This window comes from Macrobrachium nipponense, chromosome 2 (genome assembly GCF_015104395.2).
Source record: "Macrobrachium nipponense isolate FS-2020 chromosome 2, ASM1510439v2, whole genome shotgun sequence".
Lineage (NCBI taxonomy): Eukaryota > Metazoa > Arthropoda > Malacostraca > Decapoda > Palaemonidae > Macrobrachium > Macrobrachium nipponense.
In genome coordinates, this window is record NC_087201.1 from 34,342,270 (window position 1) to 34,370,031 (window position 27,762).

Sequence of the window (27,762 nt, forward strand, 5' to 3'; positions counted from 1 at the left end):
TCCCAATCCCTTGGCATTTCTTCCTCTTCACAAATAGCTTTTGATAAATCCAGCAAACATTTCTCCCCCTCTGCACCTGGTAATTTGATCATTTCATTTTGGAACTGATGGACCTGTGATTTACTATTTTTCATTTTCCTTAATGCTCTCTTCACTTTTGTATCCTGTATCTCCCTCACTGGTCCCGCCACCCTTTGTGCTTTCCCTATCTCCTATCTCTCATTTTCAGTATTTAACAGTTGTTCAAAATATTCGCCATCTCTTCTTAATGTCTTCCTCCCTGAATAATATACTTCCATCACTATCCTTGACACCCAGTCTACCCACATCCTGTCTCTGCCTTTTCCACAAGTTTGAAATCTTATAGATATCCTTTTCTCCTTCTTTTGTTCCTAGTCTTTCATTCAACTGCTCTGCCACCTTTCCCATAGCCATACCTACCCTCCTCCTCGCCTCTCTTTTCTCTTCTCTGTACCTTTCTTCTGCACCCTGTGCATGCCTTACTTTCCAGTCCTTAAATGCTTTTCATTTTCTTTTGATTAATTCTTGCACCTCTCCATTCCACCACCACTTTTCTCCTCTCGGCACTCCATATCCGCTGGTTCTTCCCACAGTCCTCCTAAATTGCTCCCCCTTTCCTCCTTTAAGGTCCCAAATCTTAATTCAAGATCTTTTCTTTCTCTTCTTGGGTTTCCTGCCTCTCTCTAAAATCCATCACTACCAACCTTATGCTGTTTAACACACGCTTCTCTCAAGATCGCTTTGCAATTTGTCACATTACTTTTGTTGGCTCCTCTAACCAGGATGTAATCTGTTTGGCTCTGCACTCCTCCACTTTCATAAGTTATCAAGTACTTACGTATCTAACTTTTGATACCATGTGTTCATATGGGCCAATTCAAAATTCTGAGCCATCTCAAATAAATAATCCCCATCTTCATTTCTAATTCCAAACCCATGGCCTCCATGTACCTTCTCATACCCATCTCTTCTCTTTCCCCCTCTGTGATGATATTGCAAAGAGCAACCTTGGCTTATGTCTCTTTGAAGGACGTGGTACTGTGGTCACTGGAAGACTTGAACGAGGTCGAGTAAAAAAAGGAATGGACTGCGAGTTCGTAGGTCATAACAAGAAGTACAAGAGCACCATTACTGGCATTGAGATGTTCCATCAGACTCTAGATGAAGCACAGGCTGGTGATCAGCTTGGAGCCTTGGTCCGAGGGCTGAAGAGAGATGATGTGAAGAGAGGAATGGTAAGCAAATTAATTTTGTTCCGACACGGCATACAAACCTTCGGTCCTTTTACAATAGGAAGGTACTAGCGGCAGCTGGATAGGTCGTAAGCTTTCGAACAAGGGGTTCGGTAGTTAACTGCTTGTCCGACAGGCGCGCGCGCGCGACTGGGAGGTAAACAAATCACTTTTGCTTTTGGCCTGCTGGCGTGTAGACGTGTATCGTCGCTCTCTGCCCGCTTCATCGTCGTTGCTTTCGCATGGTTGTGTTTTTCTTTTTCTATTTATCTAGTGAAACTGAATTGTAAGTACAATCATTTCATATTTATTTCCATTGAATTCAATTGTGAATTAAAGGATCTTGGTTTCTCCACGCCCTCCGATTACCCGAGTGCCGGGACTGAAGGGCGTAAGTGCGGGAATTCATTTTTCCCAGAAATGATCCTCGTATTGTGTATGCTCGGTGCCGAGGGCGGGAGAGCGCTCGCTCCGAGCTTATATTTTGGTTGGAAATGTGTAGATGAAAATCGTAAGTAAGTGCCCTTTTCATTTATATTTTTTTTTGACCTGTATGCTCGTTGCCGAGCGAATGCGCTCGGCACGAAAACTTATTTATTTTGATTGTAGCAATACTCATTTTGTTCATGCCACTTACCTGACAGATATATATATAGCTGTATTTTCTGACGTCCGACAGAAATTTCAAAACTCGCGGCACACGCAGTGGGCGGCCAGGTGGTAGTACCCATTCCCGCCGCTGGGAGGCGGATATCAGGAACCATTCCCATTTTCTATTCATATTTTTTTCTGTCGCCGGTCGGTAAACATCTGTTTACAGACCTCTGCTCAGGATTTTTTGGAAATTGACTCGCTTTTAAGTATCTGATTGATTTTTGGTATTGAATTGGATTGTTGAATTGGCATGCGCGATAGTGGACCGTTTTTTTATTTTGGATTGACTTTTCTCTATAAGATATGTCTGGATCAAGTGTTGTGAGTTTCAGAGTGTGTGTGAGGGCTGATTGTAAGGTGAGGCTACCGAAAGCATCGGTAGACCCCCACACAGTATGTATGAGTTGTAGGGGGCTTAATTGTTTGATTGATCATCGGTGCAATGAATGTGAGAAATTGACTGATGATGAATGGAGAGTATATGAGTCCTATCGCCTTAAATTGGAGCGCGATAGGATCAGGTGGTCTTCCTCAAGGAGTGGTTCTTCTAAAGGTAAGACTAACATCTCTCCTGCACTAACACCTGTAGTGTTTACAACCCCTAAACCTGTGTTGCCTTCGGGCTCTGATTCTGTGTCGGGAGAAGCGAATGCTCTCTCTATGATTTTGGAGTCTCTTCGCACTCGGAGACCAAAGTGAAAGCCTTAGAAACTGGCTCGGTGCAAGTGTGTGATCGTGCCCCCAGTGTTGTGGAGGGGGCGTCAGATCGGCCCCATAATGCCTCTAGGCCTAGACCTCTATCAGACTCCCAAGACCCAGGGAGGAGGTATGTCGAAAGCCGCAAGAGGGTTACGGGGGCTTCCCACCGATCTGGCGTCCCTTCGGCAGACCCTGTAGCAAAGACCCAGGCTGCCAAGGACCGTGCACGAGCGCGCGTCCTGAAAGAGTGCTTCTCGTCCTCCGAAGCGTCCTCCCCGCGCAAGGGGTGGAGCGCTCGGAGAGACTCTCGTCCGTTAAAAAGGACGTTTCTTGCGGAGGACGCTTCACGTCCTCTCGCGCCGCTTTCGTCGGAAGACGCTTATGATGTCTTTCCGCCTCAGAAGAGAGGTAGGATCTCCTCCGATGAGGACGCTAGGTTGCGTGCACAGGCGCGTATACCTGAGAAACAGGTAGCTGTACCTGTGAGAAGGAAGGAGGCGTCCCCTCGCCCCTCGTCTTCTCACAGGATCAGTCCTGCTTCCTCTGCTCATTCTTCCCCGACGAAGAACATTCTTTTGTCCCTTCAGGACCAGCTATCCTCGCTTATGGCTCAGAGGACTCGCCCAGCAGCAGTCGAGCCTAAGCGGAGGAAGGACCTTAGACTGCCTGTCAAGAGGACTAAGCAGTCTCCTTCGCCTTCTCCTACTTCGTCTCGTTCGCCGATCGCTTCTCCTTCGGCGATTCGCCGATCTTGTCCGTCCTCTAGAAGGACGTTACGTCAGGACGCTTTTGAGGAGGACGCTCTGTACGAGGACGTTCGGCAGGACGTTCGGCAAGACGCTCGTCAGGACGCTTGTCAAGACGCTCGTCAGGACGCTTGGCAGGACGCTAAGCAGGACGTTCGTCAGGACGCTTGGCAGGACGTTCGTCAGGACGCTCGCAAGGACGCTAGACAGGACGCTCACCAGGACGCTAGACAGGACGCTTGGCAGGAAGCTCGCCAGGACGTTCAGACCTCCTTTCAAGACGTTTTTGGGGATTCTGATCAAGAAGTCTTACCCCCAGACGCTAGTTTACGTGCACAGGCACGTATGCCAGCGAAGAAATGTAAGGACGCTTCTCGAGCAGGTGAGACGGCTGCGGAAGGCGCTGAGGACGCTCGTCCTCCTCAGGACGCTCTACCTTCAACGAGTAGTAAGCGTCATAAGGAAGACAGCCGAAATAAGGCTGCATCTAGCAAGGATAGGGGTCCTTTGATCAAACCAAGACCCGCCATTAGGACGCCTTCTCCTGACAGACGGTCTCCTCTTCCGTTTAGAGAAGAAGGAGAGCTAAGTAGTTCGGCTGAATCGGCTGAAGAGGAACCTGCTACAGCCCCTTCTATCTCGGACTATAAAGTCCTCGTACGACTCTTGCGGTCTTCTTTTGAAGACAAATTTCAGCCCGCAGCTCCCAAGTCTCCTCCTTCGCAGTTTTCTTCATCTAAAACTGGGAAAACCCCCCCCGGAGTTTGTAGAGATGAAAACTTCTCTATCAACAAAACGTGCTTTTAAAAAAACTCCAGGATTGGATGATACGAAGGAGAGACCAAGGTAAGACGACCTTCGCCTTGCCTCCAACTAGACTTAGTGGAAAAGGGGGCATTTGGTATAGAACCAAAGACGAAGTGGGAGTTCGTATCCCTTCGGCTCAGGGAGATTTCTCCAGCCTTGTGGATTTGCAGAGGAGGTCGCTTTTACCCTCTGCCAAGGTAACTTGGACCGCGTCGGAGACTGACCATCATTTGAAGGGTCTGCTCAGGACGCTGGAAGTCTTCAACTTCCTTGACTGGTGTTTGGGAGTTCTGGATATGCAAGCGAGAAGCCCAGAATCTCTTAGTCTGGGGGAGCTGTCCAACGTGTTAGCATGTATGGACAAAGCCATCAGGGATGGTTCGGAGGAGCTCGTATCTCACTTTGGAACAGCTTTATTAAAAAAGAGAGCTTTGCTGTGCAACTTCACAGCTCGTTCGGTGACGCCAGCTCAGAAAGCGGATTTGTTGTTTTCGCCTCTTTCGAACCATCTCTTCCCCCAGACTTTGGTAAAGGACCTGACGAACAGCTTACAAGAGAAAGCAACTCAGGACCTTTTGGCCCAGTCTACAAGACGGTCAGCCGTACCTTCGACCTCTTCGGCTGCAGTTCGTCCGCCGAAGAAAGTAAAGCCCTTTCGTGGGCCCCCCTCCCCCCGTCTAGAGCAGCTCCTCGAGGGAGAGGGTTTTCATGAGGAAGAGCTTCCTTTAAGCCAAAGCCTTCCAAGTGAAAAGCATGTCCTTCAGACACCAGTCGGAGCCAGACTGAAGTATTTTGCGGGAGCGTGGAGAGAGAGAGACACGGACTCTTGGTCCCTCAAGATCGTGGAGCAGGGGTACAAGATCCCCTTTTTAGATCTTCCTCCTCTTTCTACGACTCCCAGAGACCTTTCTCCATCCTACCAAGGGGAAAAGAAGAAAGTCTTGTTCGATCTCCTTCAGCAGATGATCGACAAAAGAGCGGTGGAACAAGTCGCGGACCTGGGGTCTCCAGGTTTTTACAACAGAATCTTCCTGGTACCAAAGCAGTCTGTCATGGTTGGCGTCCAGTTCTAGATGTAAGCAGGCTCAATCTTTTCGTGGAAAAGATCAAATTCACGATGGAGACGCCTCATTCTGTCTGGGAGCGTTGAGACCGGGCGACTGGATGGTATCCTTAGACTTGCAGGACGCGTACTTTCACATCCCGATCCACCCTCTTTCAAGAAAGTATCTAAGGTTTGTCTTAGACAACAAAGTATGGCAGTTCAGAGCTATGTGCTTCGGACTGACCACGGCTCCGATGGTGTTCACAGTGGTGATGAAGAACGTAGCGAGGTGGCTACACTCTTCGGGAATAAGAGTTTCCCTATACCTCGACGACTGGCTGATCAGAGCGTCGTCGAGAGAGAAGTGTCTGAAGGACTTGCAGTTCACTTTAGCCTTAGCAAAGTCCCTGGGACTTCTGGTCAACCTCGAAAAGTCGCATCTGACCCCAACACAGTCCATCGTGTATCTGGGGATTCAGATGGATTCAGTGGCTTTTCGAGCGTTTCCGTCCCAGGAATGTCAGCGGCTAGGCTTAGAAAAGATCTCAGCCTTTCTAAGGAAAGAGACTTGCTCGGCGAGGGAATGGATGAGTCTGCTGGGGACCATTTCCTCGCTAGAAAGGTTTGTTTCCTTGGGAAGACTGCACATCAGGCCTCTCCAATTTTTCTTGGCAGACGAGTGGAAGGCCAAAGACGATCTCAATGCAATATTGAGAATATCGATTCCAATCAAGAACCACCTAAGATGGTGGTTGGACCCTCAGAAGCTTCAAGAGGGCGTGTCCCTAAGTCTTTTGAGCCCCGACCTAGTGTTGTTTTCAGACGCTTCCATCACAGGATGGGGAGCAACACTAGGGGGGAAGGAAGTGTCAGGCTCCTGGAGAGGGGAACAGGTAGACTGGCATATAAATGTCAAAGAACTGGCAGCAGTATTTCTGTCCCTGCAGTTCTTCGAGAAGAGTTTGGAGAAAACAAAGATTGTTCAGATAAACTCGGACAATACCACAGCACTCGCTTATTTAAAAAACCAGGGAGGAACACACTCCAGAACGTTGTACTCCCTAGCGAGAGAGATTCTGCTGTGGGCAAAAAGGAAAAAGGTGACTATCCTGACGAGATTCATTGCAGGAGTGCAAACGTCAGGGCAGACCTTCTCAGTCGTCGGGACCAAGTCCTTCCGACGGAATGGACCTTGCACGAGGACATTTGTCAAGACCTGTGGACGCTGTGGGGACGTCCACTGGTCGACTTATTCGCAACGTCAAGGAACAAGAGACTTCCTCTTTACTGCTCCCCGGTCCTGGATCCAGAAGCAATCGTGGTAGACGCTTTGCTTTGGAATTGGACGGGCCTAGACCTATACGCCTTCCCACCATTCAAGATTCTGGGGGAAGTCATGAGGAAGTTTGCGGCCTCGGAAGGGACAAGGTTAACCCTGATCGCTCCGATGTGGCCAGCGAGAGAATGGTTCACAGAGGTCATGTCTTTCCTTGTAGACTTTCCAAGGACATTGCCCTGGAGGAAAGATCTACTCAAACAGCCTCACTTCGAAAGGTTTTCACCAAAACCTCTCCGCTCTGAGTCTGACTGCGTTCAGACTATCGAAAAGTTGGCCAGAGCGAGAGGTTTTTCGAAAGCAGCTGCGAGAGCAATCGCACATGCGAGACGTGCTTCCACAAGAGCTGTTTACCAATCGAAGTGGGCTTCCTTCAGGGCATGGTGTAAAAAGGAGGGAGTTTCCTCTTCCTCGACCTCTGTGAACCAGATAGCTGATTTTCTGCTATTTCTCAGAAATGTGCAGAAATTAGCGGTCCCTACCATCAAGGGATATAAAAGCATGTTGTCAGCGGTTTTTAGGCACAGAGGCCTAGACCTGTCTGACAACAAGGATATTCATGACCTTTTGAAGTCTTTCGAGACCTCGAAGGTTCCTCAAATGAGACCTCCATCATGGAATCTGGATGTAGTCCTGAAATTCCTTATGTCGAGCACTTTCGAATAACCCGCTTCAGACCAGCGTCTCTTCGAAACCTGACAAGGAAGGCTCTTTTCCTAACTTCTCTGGTGACGGCTAAGAGAGTTAGTGAAATTCAAGCGTTTAGCAAGTTAATGGGATTCAAAGGGGACAATGCTGTCTGCTCGTTCGAACCCATCTTTCTTGGCGAAGAATGAAAATCCTTCGAACCCTTGGCCGAAGACTTTCGAGATCAAGGGTATGTCAAGTCTGGTGGGCCAAGAACCAGAGAGAGTCCTTTGCCCGGTAAGGGCTCTCAAGTTCTACGTGCATAGAACTAAAGAGGTAAGAGGTCCCTCAGGTAACCTCTGGTGCTCTGTGAAGAGGCCAGAGTTACCTTTATCGAAGAATGCTGTGGCTTTCTTTCTAAGGGACACCATTCGGGAGGCTCATTCATCTTTCCAGAAGACTGATTTGAGCCTCTTCCGAGTAAAAAGCGCACGAAGTAACGAGCCGTCCCCGCTACCTCTCTTGCCTTCCAAAAGAACATGTCAATCAAGGACATCCTTGATTGCACCTTTTGGAGGAGCAACTCCGTCTTCGCCTCACATTACCTAAGGGATGTGAGAACGATCTATGACGATTGTAATGCACTGGGCCATACGTTTCTGCGGACACAGTATTGGGGTCCGGAAGTAGCTCTTTCCCTATTCCTTAGTTAGGTTTAAGTTAGGTTGTTGTGTTTTTAGGTTGTGGTGAGTCTTATGTGAAGATCTCCCATCCTTTAGTTAGTTTTAAGGGGTTTTTGTGTATAGTTGGTCAGGTGGTGGTCAGTTGCTTCGTTGCCCTCATTTGTATGGCCTCGATGATCTTGTCACGCTGAGGTCTCGCACCCGTTGACAGATCATCCAGAGCGCACCAGCACTACAGGTCTCCACCTGGCTGGCAACTCTGTGATTAAGCAAAAGCAGCCTTACGTGACAGTAATCACATAGTCTACTTTGCAAACAGGTAAGGAACCAAGATGTATATCATCTACTTAATTTAAGTTTCCCAAAAAATCCTATTCTGTCTCTTCCCACCATCCGAAGGTGTGATTCAGCTATATATATATCTGTCAGGTAAGTGGCATGAACAAAATGTTATTGTTATTATACAATTAAGTTTGTTCAATACTTACCTGGCAGATATATAATTAAAGTGCCCGCCCTCCTCCCCTCAGGAGACAGAGGCATTAATAAAAAATATGAATAGAAAATGGGAATGGTTCCTGATATCCGCCTCCCAGCGGCGGGAATGGGTACTACCACCTGGCCGCCCACTGCGTGTGCCGCGAGTTTTGAAATTTCTGTCGGACGTCAGAAAATACAGCTATATATATATCTGCCAGGTAAGTATGAACAAACTTAATTGTATAATAACAATAACATTTTGGATCAGTTTCCGCTCTTACCCGGAAATTGATCCTTTCCCCTTTTTATTGAATGAAGTGAAATCGCAAGTGCAGTTCTTTTTCATTTTCATATTTTATTGAGATTGCATTATTTACTTGGATCAATGTTTCCGCTATTTCCCGGGAATTGATCCTTCCCCTTTTTATTTTGTATGAAGTGAAATCGCAAGCGCAGTATTCTTTTTCATTTTCATATATATTTTGATTGCATCAATTCATTATGGATCAAGGTTTCCGTTCATATCGGGAATGGATCCTTTTACCCTTGCGCTCGGTACCGAGGGCGCAAATGCGCTCGATCCGAGCCCTTATTCATTATGAAGTGAGTCGTAATGCAAGATTCTTTTTCATTTTATTCCTTTTATTATTGATTGCATCAATATTTATTTGGTTCAAGTTCCGCTCAGTCAGGGAATTGATCCTTATGCCCTTGCATTCGGGCCGAGGGCACGATTGCTCTCGGGCTCTTATTATTATTGTTGGGTACTTGGGTGTTGTGCGGGGGTGGGAACGAAGAGAATCCCCCCCCCCCCCCCCCCCCCCCCGCTCAGCTCCCACAGATGGCCCTTCCCCTTCGGGGGGGGGAGGTTATCTGGGTTCTTCTCCTCGCCCGATCCGTCGAGCGCGGGGGAGGGCGCTCGGTGCCCGATGTACAATTGTATTCGGGGTCTTCCACTCGTTCGGTGTGGGGCTCACCCCCCCGCGCGAGGGGACTTCCCCCCCCCCCCCCACTAATCACTACTACTGTTATTTCCGCAGGTGCTACTGCCACGAGGGTGGACCTTGGTGAGGTATGGGCGTCCTTCCATTTGCAGGGCGTGCTAGTGTCCAGGGGCTGCGGTTCTATGTTTGGGCCTACTGCGGTCACCCATGGAGTGGTGACCACGCTCCAGGTGACGACATCCCTCCTCACCTGGTGTACTCGCCTCACGTGGTAACAGTCTTGCCTACAGCCGCTGTGAAGTGCCGTTCGCCGTACCGAGAGGGGGGCATGCTGCCGCCGCTCGTGGTTGCCGCGCTGCCGCGACCACACTTCCGCTGCCCTAGAGCTCGCCCCTGGACCTGCCGCCGGTACCAGGATGTTGCTGGCTGCTGCTCCACTTCCTGTGTTTCCGGTGCTGCCTGCCGCCGTACCTGCCGATTCTGGGCTGACTGTCCAGCAGTTGCTGCGCTGGCTGTCCCTGCCGTTGCTGCGCTGGCTGTCCCTGCCGTTGCTGCGCTGGCTGTCCCTACCGATGCTGTGCTGGCTGTGCCTGCTGTTCCTGAGATGCCCATACCTGCTGACGTCGTCCCTGTTCGTGGTGGTACTACCCCAGACTTTGGTCTGTCTGTACAGGTGCGTCCGGGCCCTGTGGCTTCGGCTACAGCAGCCCCCGGCTCCGCCCTGGATAGCAGATCTTACGTCTGTCCTGAGGAAGCTGACGAAGAAGAGGGGAAGGAGGCGTGTCGTCGTCGTCGTCGTCGTCTTCATCTTCTTCATCGTCGTTCGGCTGGCCGCCTCTTCCCCTTCAACTTCTAAGGCTTCACAGCCGAGGAAGAAGAAGGTTGCCTCCTCCCTCCTAAGAAGTCTCCCTCGGGAGCTTCTCGGGACCCGTCTCACCTCGGTGGGACGGGAGGGTTCCTTCCGCTGGTCCTCCTGCTCCTTCGGGAGCGGGGCCCGTCTCTTCTTCCGCAAGGAAGAAGACTACGGGGACCAGAGGGGTACCGGCTAACACCGGTACTTCTTCGCCTGGTGTCAGTGGTTCTGCCACTGCATCAGGGTCCGTCTCGGCCTCTCGTTCGCGGGAGGTACTGAGTGTACGGTCGCCTCCCAGCGACCGTGCAGCCAGGAACCAGACCTCTGAGCCCGCTCAGCGTCAGGTTCACGGCACGGGGCGGAAGACTGGTGACAGCCGCCTCACGCGACTCTCACCAGACCAGCTCTCGCTCTCGCGGCGACCAGCTGGACTACAACGGGCCGTACGTGACGGTCCACGATCCTGGTCACGGGCTGAGGCTGGGAAGAGGTCCTCCCGTTCGCCGGTGCCAGCCACGGCTGGAACCAGCGACGTGACGTGCCGTGAGGACAAGCACCGGTCTCACTGTGACAGTGGAGCCTGCAGGTCGCCTGACCGTCGCTCTCACAGAGAGCGATCGGGTACGGCAACCAGCACCAGCTCTTCTGACACTCGAGATCGGGGCCGCTGTGCTCAGTCCAGCCGTTCTCCACAGCGAGACGGTTTGACCAGGCCTGCAGCTCGATCGCCACCGCGGGTTGATGATCGCCTGCAGCCCTCCAAGCCTGCTGGTTCTGCCAGCGAGCGAGGAGGGAGCGTCAGGTCTGCCTCTCCCGTACTTTCAACCTCCTCGGGTTACACCGGGAGGAGCGAGGTATTGAGGAGTGATCGTGAGGGGTGCGCCCCTCATGATCCCACCACGACGCCCTACGTGCCAGGCACGGTTCTTGGACCGCCAGGACGTATGCGCAAGTGGATGGAGAAGACCGAGAGGGCTGTCGCTGTTCCCCCTTCTTAGGAGGAAGGTTCTCGGAATATGCTCTTGTTTGAAGGGCTTAACGGTCCTACTCTGCAAGATGCTGTGACTTCCGAGATCCAGAGGAACTTTGCCGAGGTTATGGCGCTGATTCGTCAGCACAACGACCTCGGGGAAGGATCGCCGCTCCCACCAGCAGAGCCACGTCTCGGCTCGAGTCGTTTTGGGGCCCGAGAGGGAACCCAAATCGACGGTGGGTCTGCCGCGATCGGAGCTTGCCGACTGTGTTGAACCAGGTAGTCTCTCGTCTCCGGACAAGAAGGCTCCCTCAGTTGTGGCCGGTCGAACAAGCTACTTCACCTCCTCTACTGCGACAGAGCGTTTTACGTGTCTTCGGACACCGTATTTTGAATACCCCTTCGGTCCTCCTGAGAGGTTTCGACCTCGACGAGCACTGGAATGAGTCGGAGGACGGTATCGGCTCTCTCTGTCAGGTGTCGATCAGCCCCACCCAGACGACGTTCACAGTGGCGGCAGACCCTTACCTACAGTATGAGTTCGTAACCCTCCTCGGGAAAACGTTTTCTCCTGACGATACTTTTTTTCCCAGGCTCTGAGAGGCCATCGCCGTAAGGCGATGGCTGCTCCTTTTTCTTCTCCAACTGCTAGTTCCGCTGGGAAGGCGAGCCAGTATCCAATTCCTCCCCCATTCCCTCTCTACCTTACGGCTACGAGGGAAAGGGGAGGGATCCTACAGAGATTTCTCTGTAAGATCCCCACGTTAGGGGCTGCGCTACCGGGGGGACCTTCGGGTCCTACCTGACGTAAGCCCCGGTCGTTGAGGAGGGATCCTGCCCCTTTCTCGATTCCTACGGGAATCGAGAGGACCACCAGCCGATATCGTTTGACGAATTCGGTGGGGGGTTTCCGCAGAGTGCTTAGAATTCTACGGAATTTCTAGTGCACCTCAGAGTGTTCGAGTTTTTACGATTCCAAACACTTAGGCGAGACCACGGTCCAAAGTGAGCGAGAATCCCCGATAATTGTTATACGATAATCGGGAACCTCGCTTATGCTCGAATTCCTGTAATTTCTAGCATTTGGAAGAAGACTGCTGCTGAAAGAAGAGTATCTCACAGTAGGCGATTAACCTGGAATAGAGAAGAACGGACGGGACTTCCAGTTTGGCTTGAACTATCGTCTTCGGTATTCTGTTCACCATTGAACGCTTTTCCTTGGGAAAGACTTCTCCTTCACTCTCTTGACTAGCAGAACGAAGGTCGGTCGATCTCCAATCCTTATTCTCATTCCTCGAGAGGAAAAGAATTTAGGATGGAGGTCGTGGTACAGAACCTACAAATATACTACGTATATTACCCTCAGCGCATGATTCTTTTAACAGTTGAATTGTCCGGGGGGTAGGCGCATACCGTAGTTACTCTACGGTTTGTGACCGAGACGAATTGTATCTTATTGAACTGCAACTCGGGGTTGCCTGCAACCTCCCAGCAGTTATCAGTTTCGATTTTAGATACTTGGTATTGTCATGACAACACCAAATCAGCTTTTGTATTTACCGAAATCCGTTTCGTTTAAATATAATTGCTCGAGCGTATTCTTTATGCTCGATGGTTCTAGCCGAACGCATTCCTTCGTGGAATAATGGATTACCTGGCAACTCAGGATGAAGAGTCGCCGAGAGCTGCTTGCGTAATTGAACTGCCTGATAGCAGCTCAGTATCAGCTAGGTCTCGGAGATGCACGGTCGGTTACGTCTCTCTCTCCCCTGGTTTGATTGACTACGAACCGTATCTCTGCCCAACAATCATGGACTTAGGTCTCTGATTAACGGGGATTCTCGCAATAATGAAGGACCATCTACTGCTGTGACGCTCGATTTCATCGCCTTCGACATTGCGAGAATTTTCAACAGAGATATCTCTTGGACTCTTTCATCTTTCTGTTTACCGCACGGTAACAGAAGTCTGTACTAGTCTCCCGCTGCATCGCACCGCGATAATGCGAATGATTTTTCCAGACATCTGAGTTTGTCTTCAAAATATCTCGTATTCATAGGTGTGAACAATTATTCATTGCTCGCCCCGAATTAACAGATGTGTCAGAAGACATCGCCTACTCTCCGACCTGACAGCTCTACTTCCAAATGTTCAGCCCATGAGAAGCAGTTCTTCAGGCAGTATTTCCCTGTCTCTTCATTACTGAAAAGCGCTCCGCTTTTATTGCAACTACGATCCTCACCAGACAGCAATGAATAGCGGTTAGCGTTCTCAGTCTTTGTAACACAGGTTCAGAATCTTGAGAATCCTTCTCTCGGTTCAGCTGTGAAGACGTAGGTTGCTTTTTCTGTACACCTTCGTCTTCAACGACACATAGTGTTGTTTCTCCTTAGCTGAGAATCAACTATACTATGAGATATCTTGCCATCAGGGACCTCGGTCTCTAGAAGGCAATTGACTTTCGCCTGTTGGGCACATGCCTTAAGAGAATCATCAACCCTCGCCTCTTCTGGCATCGATGACGAACAAATTATTTCTTTAGTCTCTTGGCATAACCCTTTTAAGGCGAAGGTCACGTGACTTGCTCGGGTGCTTGGACAACTTTCCTCCTACCGAACGCAGTTGGTCGGCAGCTGTCATAGCGCCCAAGTCAGTTACGAACTTCGCTGTGGACTTAGTTCGGTTGTTCCATAACAGTCTTTTCTTCGTCCTAACGGCTTGTCACAGTACCCATACCATCGACACCCACCATTGAGTGTCGGTGTCCTATCCACTACCGAGAAGAACTTCACTGCTTGGGGATAGGAGAATGTGAGACACTTCGCTGCAGACGGATAGACCAGTATGGGTACAGGACATCACCGAAGTCGAGAAGAGGGATAGGTCATACGACCATTCCCTTCTTTTCCTCTGAGGTAATTGCATGACTTTTCCTGCGAAGTCAAGCATCCAGGGGATGGGGATTCGTGACGCTCGATTTCGTACCGACTTCGTAGCGAAGACTCAGAACCCTTCGGTTCCTGACGATCGGTTAGAGTCCTTCACAATCCCCTCCCTAATGGACTTCACCGCCTTCGATGCGAAGGAGATGCTGCTTTGTCCTGTGAAAGCGCGACCGCGCTTTTCTGAAGAAACTCGACATCCCAGGCTGAGTGTTGAAGACTCTTCGTCAGCACCAAGATGACCTAGAAGTACACTCCCTCGAGTTACACAAGAACTTCTCCGTGGCGCAGGTACTGAAGGCAGGAGTCTGGTACAACCAGACCACTGGCACCTCCTTCTACCTTTTGGATATTGCCCACAGGTCCTTGGATCGTTTTCCTTGGGACCCCGTGGTGGCTGCTCACACGTTGTGTAGCTAACCCCAGACCTAGGGCAGGCTGAACAGCATCGAGTCCTGGTGTGACTGTAAGAATAGATAAGTGAATGAGAGAGTGACTGGCTTCTCTTCCTATCTTTTTCTCCCCCTCTACCTGTGGGTAGAGGGATACGGTCATCACCTTGCTGGATAAGGACGAGATGCCGGTGAGCTACTCGACAGAGCCCCATCCTATCCCTTTCACTAGGGATGGGCGAATATCCACCCACTTCCTCCTACATGGGGGGGGGAAGTGGATGCCAACAAGAGACAAACCATAACTTTATGTTTGCCTCTTGCAAATAGGAACTTGTTCTTGTTTGCTGGTACGAAGAGATACGCTTGCCTCTCTCTTAGTACTTGGTCCAGAGGTCTGACCATTGATCCTGCGGTGCACACCCCGATCAATCGGACAGAGGCTTGGATCCCTCCCTCGCTCTTACGACCAGGGAGGCATTCCAAGGTTGGGCGAACACCAGTCTGTTCACAAAAGACTCAGATTCCTCCCACCAAGAAGTGAGTCTTCCTATTGTAAAAGGACCGAAGGTTTGTATGCCGTGTCGGAACAAATGACAATTTGTCCAAAATTGCATTTTTCCTAACTATACAAACCTGAGGTCCTTTTACACATAGTCCCACCTCATGCCACCCCTCACTCTGCAGTTTTTGCTTGGGCCAAAAGCAAAAGTGATTTGTTTACCTCCCAGTCGCGCGCGCGTGCCTGTCGGACAAGCAGTTAACTACCGAACCCCTTGTTCGAAAGCTTACGACCTATCCAGCTGCCGCTAGTACCTTCCTATTGTAAAAGGACCTCAGGTTTGTATAGTTAGGAAAAATGCAATTTTGGACAAATTGTCATATTTCCTAGTGTTTGTGTATAAAAAGCTGCTTAACCCTTAAACGCAGACTGGACGTATTTTACGTTGACATTTTTTGTCTCTCGGGTGCCGACTGGACGTATTTTACGTCAACATACAAAAGTTTTTTTAAAAATTCGCGGAAAAATACTTTTAGGCCTACCAGCCAAAAACACTTGAATCACGCCGCTTGGGGGTGGGGGATGCTGGGAGTTCACGGAATCAAGGTGTTGGGTTTGTTTACAATCGGTTACGCACGGCGCGCAAGCACGAATTTCTTTCTTGCCGCACTAAAAGTATCTGTGACACATCTCGGAAATTATTTAGTCACTTTGACATAATTTTTGTACCATTTTAAATTAGCCGTTACATGGAGTATTATATATGAAAATGTGCGCATTTTTATGAAAAATACAACAAAAAAATACTCATGATTGTAGCTTTTATCAGTTTTGAGATATTTTCATATATAAATAACGATAAGTGCCAAAATTTCAACCTTTGGTCAACTTTGACTCTATCGAAATGGTCGAAAAACGCAATTGTAACCTAAAACTCTAATATTTTAGTAATATTCAATCATTTAACTTAATTTTGCAACTAATTGGAATTCTCTAGCACAATATTTCGATTTATGGTGAATTTATGAAAAAACTTTTACCTTACGTCCGCGCGGTAACTTCCGAAAAAATCGTACATGCGATTGTGGTAATGTTTGCACCATTTTAAATTAGCCGTTACATAAAGTTTTATATATGAAAATGTGCGAAATTTTATGCACAATACAACTAAAAACAACCCATGGTTGTAGCTTTTATCAATTTTGAAATATTTTCATATTAAAAATGATAAGTGACAAATTTTCAACCTTCGGTCAACTTTGACTCTACCGAAATGGTCAAAAAACGCAATTGTAAGCTAAACCGCTTATATTCTAGTAATATTCAAGCATTTAACTTCAGTTTGCAACAAATTGGAAGTCTCTAGCACAATATTTCGATTTATGGTGAATTTATGAAAAAAATAACATTTTCTTTACGTCCGCGCGTAACTCCTCCGAAAAAATCATACGCGATTGTGGTAATGTTTGCACCATTTTAAATTAGCCGTTACATAAAGTTTTATATATGAAAATGTGCGCAATTTCATGTAGAATACAACAAAAAATAATTGAAGGTTGTAGCGTTTCTCATTTTCGAAATATTTGCATATAAATCACGATAAATAGAAAAAAAACCACGTTCGGTCAACTTTGACTCTACCGAAATGGTCGAAAAACGCAATTTTAAGCTAAAACTCTTACAGTCTAGTAATATTCAGTCATTTATCTTCATCTTGAAACAAATTTGAAGTCTCTAGCACAATATTTAGATTTATGGTGAATTTAAAAAAAAATCTTTCCTTCCCTCTGCACGCGGATTCTCCGCCACAAATCTCCGAAATGCGTACGTTCCATTCTCGGAATATTTGCTCCATTTCATATTAGGCATTTCATAGAGTTTTATATATGAAAATGTGCGCAATTTCATGTAGAATAAAACGAAAAATATTTGAAGGTTATAGCTTTTCTTATTTCCGAAATAATTGCATATAAAAAAAAATATATATAAAAAATTCGACATTCGGTCAACTTTACCTAGTCAGATATGGTCGAAAACTGCATTTGTAAGCTAATATTCTTACAGTATAGTAATATGCAATTATTTGTCTTCATTTTGAAAGAAATTGGAAGTCTCTAGGACAATAGTTAGATTTATGGTGAATTTTTGAAAAAAATATCTGTTTACGTCCGTGCGTTACAAATTCATGCATTATTTTGTGATAATATTTTCTCTGTGTTGCTTTTATTGTTTTACGATGTGTTATATACCAAAATGATTGCAATTTAGTGTACATTACAACGAAAAAAGAAGTAACACGTTACCTTTAACCGTTTTGCAAACAGCGCGATTTGAATACAATTATATATGAAATTTTGTTTTTGCGCTATCATATATCGCATTATTTATATATGATAATGATAATTTTTTCATTTCTGATGGTTGCATACTAAACTTCAGCCAATGACAAAAAAAGGAGCCAAAAATGAACTCTTAATCTTGAAAACTAAGTGCGCTGTGATTTTTTGAAAAAAATATTTTTTCCGCTTCCGCACTCACTCTGAAACACCTCCGGCACACGGGAGACATTTTTTTTTACCGCTTCGGCGTTTAAGGGTTAAAAGCTAACCACTATGAATATTTGTTTTTTTTATATTCTGAATAGTTCCTTGTTGGACGAGTGGTTTTCACACTTGGCTACCAATCCAGTGGTCCAAAGTTCAATTTTCGGCTTGGCTAGTGAGGTATCAGAGGAATTTATTTCTGGTGATAGAAATTCATTTCTCGATTTAATGTGGTTCGCATCCCACAACAAACTGTAGGTCCCTTTGCTAGGTGACCAATAGGTTCCTAGCCACTTAAAATATCTAATCCTTCGGGCCAGCCCTAGGAGAGCTGTTAGACCCACTGGTTGTAAGTGAGAATGGATGTAAGTTGAACCTTAGAAAGTGGCCAACATACTGGGTAGGGTATAATATCAAACCTTTGCTATATAAAAGTGCCTACTTAGTACTGTAATGTAATGTACAATCATTATTTCAATCTTTTTACCATAATGTACTTCTACTAATACATTTTAATCATTTATATAATAGTATATATTACGTACAATCAGGCATTGAGTTACAATGGGGTTAGGTTCTTGCATGCATGTCAGAAGTCGATTCTTACGTAAATTGGTTTGTAATTCAGTCTACAGTACAGTTAATACCAAATGATGCTGCAGATAGGGCAGGGTAACTCAAACTGATGCTGCCTGAGTGATGAGAGTTCTCATGAGATGGCGCAGTGCCAAGTAACTCAATGGTCAACTGTCTGAAGTAAGGTTGTAAGTACGAGAGGTCGTATGTCGAGCAGGTTGTAAGTCGGATAGTAGTTGTAATCTGCTCAGTGGTCTGATAAAACTAAGATATACTTAACCTATATTGTGAGAGCAGTTTTTTTTATATATATACAGGCAGTCCGCGGCTTACGACGGCTGCGGCTCATGGCATTCCGAGTTTGCGACGCCTTTCAATTATATTCATCAGAAATTATTTCCAGGCTTACAACACGTTCTAGGGTTACAACGCCGATCCAACAGAAGAAATATGACTCCAAAAAGGCAAAATACTGTACATAATTGAGAAATATTCAACTGCATGTAATGTTCAGCCCTATTTTTACTGCATATGTTATGACTTTAGCGTATATCCCTTATAATGTTGCATTTTGATTCTAGTAATAAGCCAAGCCTATGTTAGCAGTTGCTACTGTAGCCTAGTCTATGATTCTGACATCTAAACCTAAGAAGCTAAAAGCTTTGAATATGCCAATAAAATGTATAAATAATCAGTATGTACTCATTTCAAATGTTTGTTGATTAACCATTAACTATAACAACCGGAAAAAAAAGCTTCCACCTTTTGTTTACATTCAACACTTCGAGTAGCGAACGATCGCCAAGTAACCACTTTTACCTAGCACACAGTATAGTAATCATAAATTTTCATTATCTCTCTTCAACTACTGAAACTACCAAACAGTATAATAACCATTCAATTCTTTATTCTTACCTAATGGAGATACTGAGTTACCGACAGCTATAATGAAACATAATGATATTAAACAGAAGAAGAATTCTAGAAAATATTTGCTGGCTTCGATGGTAGCAGTCTTTGATTAATTTTATATTTTATGATATTTAATTCACAAATGTTTTTTTAATTAAATGTATTGCATGAATAAGTTTTTCAATTTACAGCATCCTTTTACCAATAGAATAAAAAAATACGATTCTTTGTGAATCATGAATCTGAATGAAGAAGTTATCAGCTGACGAAATACAAATGGCGGCAGCCAGTAGACGCTTTGTTTACATTCGGGAAATGAAGGTACGTTGCACTTATTATAGCCTAGAACAGCCATAAATTAAAGACAACATGATAATAATAGATTCTCAGATAAGTAAAACAACATACGTATATATTTATTGTCATTGTTATTATACAAAAACAGAAGTTTGTCGACTTATGTGGAAACAAATGCTGCTTTGTTGATTTAGTGTCATGAAATCCAAAGAATGTGGCGGCCTTACCCTAGTCCCTAAAGTTTGCACTTTTTCAATATAGAAAAAAAAAAAAAAAAGTTTCTCAAATAAGTAAAACAACATTTGTATTTATTGTCTGTTGTCAGGAAACCCAAATCTTAGGCTTAGCCTAGTGCCAAACTCTTGCAGATTTCTAAAATTAGCCTATACCACATGTAATGTTCAGTCCCAAAATTTTAGGCCATGTAATTGGTCTTTAAAATATCAAACCTTACAAGAGTGTATGCATTAAACAATATTTTAAGGTATTTTGATGAAAAGCACTATAAAAATGCAGTTAACATAGTTTTCAATTGACACCCAAAGTATTCTAAGTAAGGTTTTCTTAGGATTTTTGATGATTTTTGACAAATTTTCGGCTTACGACGCGTCTCAAAAATGGAACCATGTCGTAAATAGGGGACTGCCTGTATTTAGTGCCACATAGGCAGATACATATCCTGAATGACAGGAGCACGGGCAGTCCCTGATTATCAGCGATCTGGTTTTATGGCACTTGTCTAGTGCAGAAACCCAGGTGCCATTAACAGATTATCAGCACCATAAAGCACCGTGAATCGCCAATTTTCGGTTATTGGCTGTTTTTGCTTATCATCAAGCTGTCGGAACAGAACCCCTGCTGTATTGAAATCTTTCTTGGATATATTAAGGATGAATTACTAAATTATTTCAAATAACTTTGGATAAGTTTTTAAAAAATCCAGCTTTTTAAAAAAGCTCACATATATGACAAGTTTCTTTTTTTTATGAAGGGTAGTTTTAAAATACTCTATGCAGGCTTGGATTAAACATGTGCAGTGCTCTATGTGGTATGCTTAACTATATACATTGTACTTGTGTGGAATTGTAACACTGCACTTTGATATATGACAATAGAAAGTAATACACAACATGGTTCTTGGTCCTTAACTATGTTGTAAATCAAGGGTAACCAGATTTTAGAAATATGGTGCAGTGGTTAGCAATTGTTCATAGGTAATTACAGGCAGTCCCCAGTTATTGGTGCCATAAGCATCATTATGGTGCCATAAATTGCCAATTTTATGGCACTAGACGAATGCCATAAAACCAGATCTCCGATAGCTGGAGACCTATGATAAGAGTTTCCAGATAATTGCCATATGTAGACCTTGAAGTCAAAAGAAGAAAAAATATTCTCTACACTGTGGGAACCTATTTTTAAGACATGACATTCTTTAATGAACAAGGCTTGGCCTCATTGCCCCCTCAAATTGGGACTACCTGGATGTGGTGAGGGGCTCTTGAACCCGAGGAATTTGTTCCTTGGTTCAAACCCTAGAGTCCCATATTTATATAATATACTAATTATACTATTATATTATATTATTATATATATATATGTATAATATGTATACTTATATATATATATATATATACTATATATATATATATATATATATATATATATTATATATTTTTATTATATATATATAGCAACATACATACATACATACAATATACATATTACACACACACACACACATATATATATATATATATGTGTGTGTGTGTGTGTGTGTATTTGGTTTAATTTTTTGGAATTTTCCAATTTTTCTAAAATTTATTGGACCTGTAATGAACAAAGCTTGCTCTCATTGCCCCTCAAATTGGGACCACCTTGGCATGGTGAGGGGCTTTTGAACCTGAGGAATATGTTCCTGGGTTCAAAAACCCTAGAGTCCCATACATTATGTATATATATATATATATATATATATATATATATATATATATATATATATATATATATATATATATATATATATATATATAATATATATATATATATATGATATATATATATATATATATATATATATATATATATATATATATATATATATATATATATATATATATATATATATATATATATATATATATATATATATATATATATATATATATATATATATTTAAATATCTAACTTCCCTGGTAGTTACATATATATATATAGCTTAAATCCCAGCCGATTCGTCGCGCGCACTTACGGAGAAATTCAAAATTCGCGTCTATCACCGATAGACGGCCAGGTGATCATACCTGTACTCCCTCTATCCAGGTACCTGGAACCATTCCCATTTGTCCTCAGAAATTCCCTGCCGTCGCTCGGTGCAGCACGTTTGGAAATTCGCTCTTCTTTGTTTGGGTTTGCTACAATTGGTGAAGTACCCATTTTTTTCTTGTTTTTTTTTTTTCTTCGTTGATGGCTTTCGCTGATTTTGGACTCTTCTTGGCTTTTCTTTGTTCTTAGATAGACTTTGTTGTTTTCCGACTTGAATTTTTTTCTCTGATTTTGGTTTTCTGAAGATGGCTGACTCTGTTGTGAGAATGTGTGTGAAGGGGTGCAAGACCCGGCTTCCTAAAGCCGCTCTTGATCCCCACTCAATTTGTAAGCATTGCAGAGGACACGTTTGTACTGTTGAAGATAGATGCAATGAATGTGAGAGTCTGTCGGAGAGAGAATGGAGAGACTATGATAGATATGTGAGACATTTAGAAAGAGACAGAATTAGGAGAGCTAGATCTTCTAGTGTTCTTTCTTCTAGATCTTCTGATAATCTGCCCCCTTCTAACGTATCTAAATCTAATATTCCTAATCTTGATCCTAAGGTAGTGTAGTACCAGATCCTCCTACGGAGTTGGAGGTAAGTGAACCAACCATGAAGGATATTATGGCCGCGATTTCTGCCTTAGGGGTACAAGTGAAATCCCTTACTTCGGATAAGGAAGTGATGTGGGGTGCAGTGCGGGGTTTGCAACGCAAATTCGGTGATAGTGATAGTGCAGTGGAGGGTGCGTCCGTTCATGTCTGTTATGCTCCTAGCCCTGGACCTGGAACCTTCCTTTCCATGCTCCCCAACCCCTGGGAGAAGGAACGTCGACCGGCTAAGGGAGGTGAGAGACGTTAAACAGCGGACGGGCGTCCCCTCGAGTAATCCTGTTGACGCATCCCAGGACGCTCTGCCTCGCCACAGGAAAGGTGAGATGAGGAAGTGTTCGGATCCTTGCTCTCCTGCCAATATAAGAGGCAAGATGTCTAACAGGCGGCCGTCCCCTTTGGCAGGAGGTAAGGAAGTTTCGGACGAAGAGAGACTTTCGGTGCTTGTGTCTTTGTCTGATGACGCAAGACCTCGACGCGGTTGGCGTCAACCCCTACAGTCAAGACCCCTCAAGAGACGCAAGTCCCCCGTAGCGTTACAACAACCGTCGTGCAGTAATTGGAGCTCGCCGGAGAAGTTCTTATCGGAGGAGGACGACGCATCTGCTCCGAAACAGAGACGCATGACGCACGCTCTTCGAAGAAGGAGAAGTTTGCTTTACATCGGTGCATGCTTCTCCCCCGCCCCCTGGGAGACTGGAGGTGTCTCAAAGAGCGTCTCCACCTCCGTCGACAAAAGACCACTACTAGTGTCTCCGAAGCGGTAGATGGACGGGCAGTGCCGCCTTCAGTCATTCCCCAACACAAGAGAAGGCGCCGGAAAGCAGCGTTTTTTTGTCGGGACTTCAACAGTCCATTTCGTCCCCTGTTTGACCCCTTCAAGTCACAAGGATTGAAAGGAGAGTATGCACAAGAAGAACCCAAGGACGTTAACGGGCCACCAGTCAAGAGGATACGATCGGAATCGGCTCGGGGAGACGCTTACGGTCAGCGTGACGTGGACTCGCTGCAAGCTGCAGTGGGGTAGACGCTCCCCTCGCAGCAAACTGGACGCATAACGAAAGCGTCAAGGAGCTTGACGCTCCGTCACAGGCAGCTGGACGCAGTCAGGACGCAGACAGACAGGACGACGGATGTGATTCTCCCACTCGTTCGACTTCAGACAATGCTCAATCCGCTAGAAGAAGATCTCGGACTATGAGCTCAAGAAAATCTGCACGAAGCGGATCTCAAAGGTTACTTGCGGTCTGGCAGACTTGTATCCTGCAGACTTCCAGTAAGCAGTTCCTCAAAGTCCCCCCACCCTCGCAATTTTTAAAAGGGTAGAACCTCAGAAGTCTTCCTCCTTCAGGAAGACGGTTTTGGCCAGATCGGCCAAGAAAGCTTTGTCTACGCTGAACGATTGATTGTCAAGAAGAAGGAACCAGGGTAGGACTACCTTTTCCTTACCCCCCAACGAGATTGGCCTCTCGATCGAGCGTGTGGTATGAGACTGGGGAAGCTCTCGGATTGGGAGTTCCTGCTTCCTCCCAAGGTGACTTTTTTCCAGGCTTGTAGACACATCGCGTAGGACTGCCATGTCCAAGGCTAAGGTTATGTGGTCCGGGTCAGAAAATAGAACCACTTGCTGAAAGGCATTTTCAGAACCATTGAAGTCTTTTAGCTTAATGGATTGGACTCTTGGAGCCTCTCGCTGATGTGTCCGGACGACAAGAACGAGACACTGATGCATTTGATTGCCTGTCTCGATAAGGCGGTAAGGGATGGCATTCTTAAGAAGAGGGCTATGTTTTGTTCCTTTCTTTCGTCGGAGGATTTCTTTAGCGCAGAAGTCAGAGCTTTTATATGCTCTGTTAAACGAAACAGCTATTCCCTTCAGAGCTGGTAAAGGACCTTGTCGGCTGCTCTTGCGCAACAAAGCAACGCAAGACTTGATCACCAGGACTGCTAGGAAGGTACTTCCGGCTAACTTTTTAGCCAGGAAGGAGAAGGAGACTCCTCCCACGCGTCCAAAGCCCTTTCGTGGGAAGGCTTTGCGAGAGGAACCCAGAAGATGGCTGCAGGAGGACAACCCAGGAAAACCCCTAAGCTGCAACCTAAACCCTGGAAATGATTTTGTCAGCCTCCAGACACGAGTGGGAGCCAGGCTTTCCCAATACTGGCAAGAGTGGAAACTAAGGGGAGCGGACGAATGGGACAATCGAGGTGCTCAAGGAAGGATACAAGATCCCCTTCCTAACCTAAGGAAGCCCCCTCTTTCGTCCAGAACCGTTAGAGTTGACACCCACCACTTATTCAGGAAACAAAGCAACAGCTCTGCAGGAGCGAAGTCCGATCAGATTGCTGTCGAAAAACGGCGATAGAAATAGTAGAGAACACCTCTTTGGAGGGATTTTACAACAGGCTATTTCTGGTACCAAAGAACTCGGAGGGGGTGGAGACCCGTGCTGGACGTAAGTCCTCTGAACAAATTTGTAAGCAAAGTCTAGTTTGCTATGGAGACAGCAGCGTCAGTCCTAGCAGGCACCAGACAGGGGGACTGGATGGTGTCTATAGACCTGCAGGACGCTTATTCCACGTCCCAATCCACCCCGATTACAGAAATACCTGAGATTTGTTCATCGGTCAAAACGGGTAGTCAGTTCATTAGCACTTTGTTTTGGACGAAACACGGCTCCTTACGTTTTCACTCGAGTGGTGTCGAACGTATCCCGGTGGTTACATCTGGAAGGGGTACGGATTTCGATGTACCTGGACAAATGGATAATCAGAGCCAAGTCGCAAGTGAAGTGTCTTGAGGACCTACAAATAACTATGACGTTTACACAACAGTTGGGGCTGTTAGTAAAACTAGACAAATCACAACTGACTCCTTCACAAGACATCATCTACCTGGGGATGAGGATTTAGTCAGTGGTTTTTCGGGCTTTCCCAGCCCCGAATCGCATTCTAGACTGCTTAAGAAAGGTGAAGCTCTTCCTAGGGAGATGGACCTGCTCGGCGATGGAGTGGAGGAGTCTGCTGGGGACCCTTTCCTCGATCGAGCAATTCGTCTCCCTGGGAAGACTACACCTTCGTCCACTTCAGTTTCATCTAGTAAGTTACTGGACGAGAGACCAAGACCTCGAGACATGGATTCCGATTCCCCGGGGAATCAAGGATCATTTGAGTTGGTGGGACGATCCCAAAAAACTTCAAGAGGGCCTCGAACTTCAACAGAAGAACCCCGATCTAGTGTTGTATTCAGACGCATCGGAGTGGGATGGGGTGCAACACTAGGGAAGGACGAGATCTCTGGTCTATGGCAAGATCATCAAAAAGAATGGCATATCAATATGAAGGAGCTGACGGCCATTCATCTAGCCCTTCTGCACTTCCAGGATGGAAGTCAAGACAAGGTAGTTTCAGGTCAACGCGGACAACACCACGGCGTTGGCCTACATAAAGAAACAGGGAGGCACTCGTTCGGACTCCCTTTACGAGGCAGCAAAGGATCTCTTATTGTGGGTGAAAGAGAGGAACATTACGCTTCTAACTCGCTTCATAGAAGGAGAGAAGAACGTCAGGGCGGACCTCCTCAGCAGAGAAAGACAGGTTCTCACGACGGAGTGGACCCTGCATCATGAGGTATGCAACAGGCTTTGGGAACTATGTGGAGAACCGACAATAGACCTCTTTGCGACACAGAAGACAGAGGCTACCTGTTTATTGCTCACCAATTCCAGACCAGGAAGCAGTGGCAGTGGACGCTTTCCTCATGGATTGGGAAAGACTAAATGCGTACACCTTCCCCCCATTCAAGATCTTAGACAAAAAAGTTCAGGGAATCGGTCAACGCCCGGATGATACTAATAGCTCCGTTTTGGCCCACAAGACTCTGGATCACGTAGGTGATGGAATGGCTGGCAGACACCCCCAGATCGTTGCCCTGTCGGAGCGATCTACTCAAACAGCCACACTTAGAGAGATACCATCAAAATCTCCTCGCTCTCAATCTAACTGCCTTTTTACTATCGAAAAACTGGCAAGAGCAAAGGGCTTTTCAAGGGAAGCTGCGAGAGCAATCGCAAGAGCGAGGAGGACGTCCACGATCAAATTATATAAATCTAAGTGGGACGTCTTTAGAGAATGGTGCAGGATTAGAAACATTTCCTCTTCCAATACCTCTATAATTAAAATAGCAGACTTTTTGTTATTTCTAAGAAACCAACAGAAACTAGCGGTTTCTACCATCAAAGGATACCGCAGTATGCTGACATCCGTTTTCCGTCATAGGAACATTGATGTATCTATCAGGAAACAAGGATCTGTCGGACCTCATAAGGTCTTTCAAGACAGCTAAAAGGAAGGACAATCCAACCCCCTCTTGGAATTTGGATGTTGTCCTGTCATTTTTAACGTTCGGAGTAGGTTCGAAACCCTCGACAAGGCGTCATGGAGGACCTCACCAAGAAGACTCTATTCCTGGTTGCATTGGCAACAGCCAAGAGAATAGGAGAGCTGCAAGCCTTTAGCAAGAATGTAGGCTTCGGTGGGGAGAATGCAGTCTGCTCGCTGCAACTAGGTTTTCTCGCCAAAAATGAGAATCCTTCTCATCCATGGCCTAGACCTTTACCATCCCGGGGTTGTCCTCATTTAGTAGGACAGGAAAAGGAGGAGAGGACTTTGTCCATGAGAGCCCTAAAATTTTATTTACAGAAAACCAAACACTTTAGAGGACAGAACGGACAATCTCTGGTGTTCGGTAAAAAAGCCTTCACTACCTTTTGTCAAATAACGCACTGGCGTTCTTTATCAAAGACTTGATAAGGGAGCTCACCAGAACTGTGATGAGAAAAGCTTCCCAATCCTCAAAGTCAAGGCGCACGAAGTAAGAGCTGTGGCGACTTCGATGGCGTATCGACACAACAACAAGTCGATGAAGGCTATTTTAGAAGCGACTTTTTGGAGTAAGCAGTCGATCTTCGCGAATTGCTACCCATCAAAGAGGTACAGACCCAATATGAAGATTGTTTGCTCCCTGGGTCCGTAGCGTTGGCCTCCGCCCCGTAGTTGGAGAAGGTGCTACTGCCCTTTTTATTGGCATATTCTAAGCTTTTAGCTCTTAGGTTTAGATGTCAGAATCATAGACTAGGCTACAGTAGCAACCGCTAACATAGGCTAGGCTTATTGCTAAGGGACATATGCCAAAGTCCTAATATATGCAGTAAAATGGGTTGAACATTATATGCAGTTGAATAATACTCAAGTATGTACAGTATTTTGTCTTTTTTGGAGTCTATTTCTTCCGTCGTAACCCTGGAACATGTGTTTTAGGGCCTGGAAATATAAGTTTACTGGGGTGTTTTTGGAGGGCTTGGAACGGATTAAGCCATTTTTCACATGTTAAATGGGTTTCCAAGATACGAAAAACTCTTGATACGAGGCCGTCCTCGGAACTGGAGGTTAATTTTTGTATCTCGAGGTACTACTATATCTATATATATATATATATATATATATATATATATATATATATATATATATATATATATATATATATAATATAAATTTAAATATATTTAAATATATATAT

At 45.6% G+C, this 27,762-nt stretch overlaps 1 protein-coding gene across 1 annotated transcript in view; it reads left to right on the forward strand.

Moving 5' to 3' along the window:
• The window catches only part of LOC135221155 (elongation factor Tu, mitochondrial-like), a gene marked incomplete in the record, with an annotated part of 114,001 nt that overhangs the window by 64,021 nt on the left and 22,218 nt on the right, over positions 1-27,762 (forward strand). Inside the window, 1 exon segment of the mRNA XM_064258979.1 lies at positions 1,051-1,256. Within this exon segment, the coding sequence (XP_064115049.1) occupies positions 1,051-1,256 (206 nt within the window).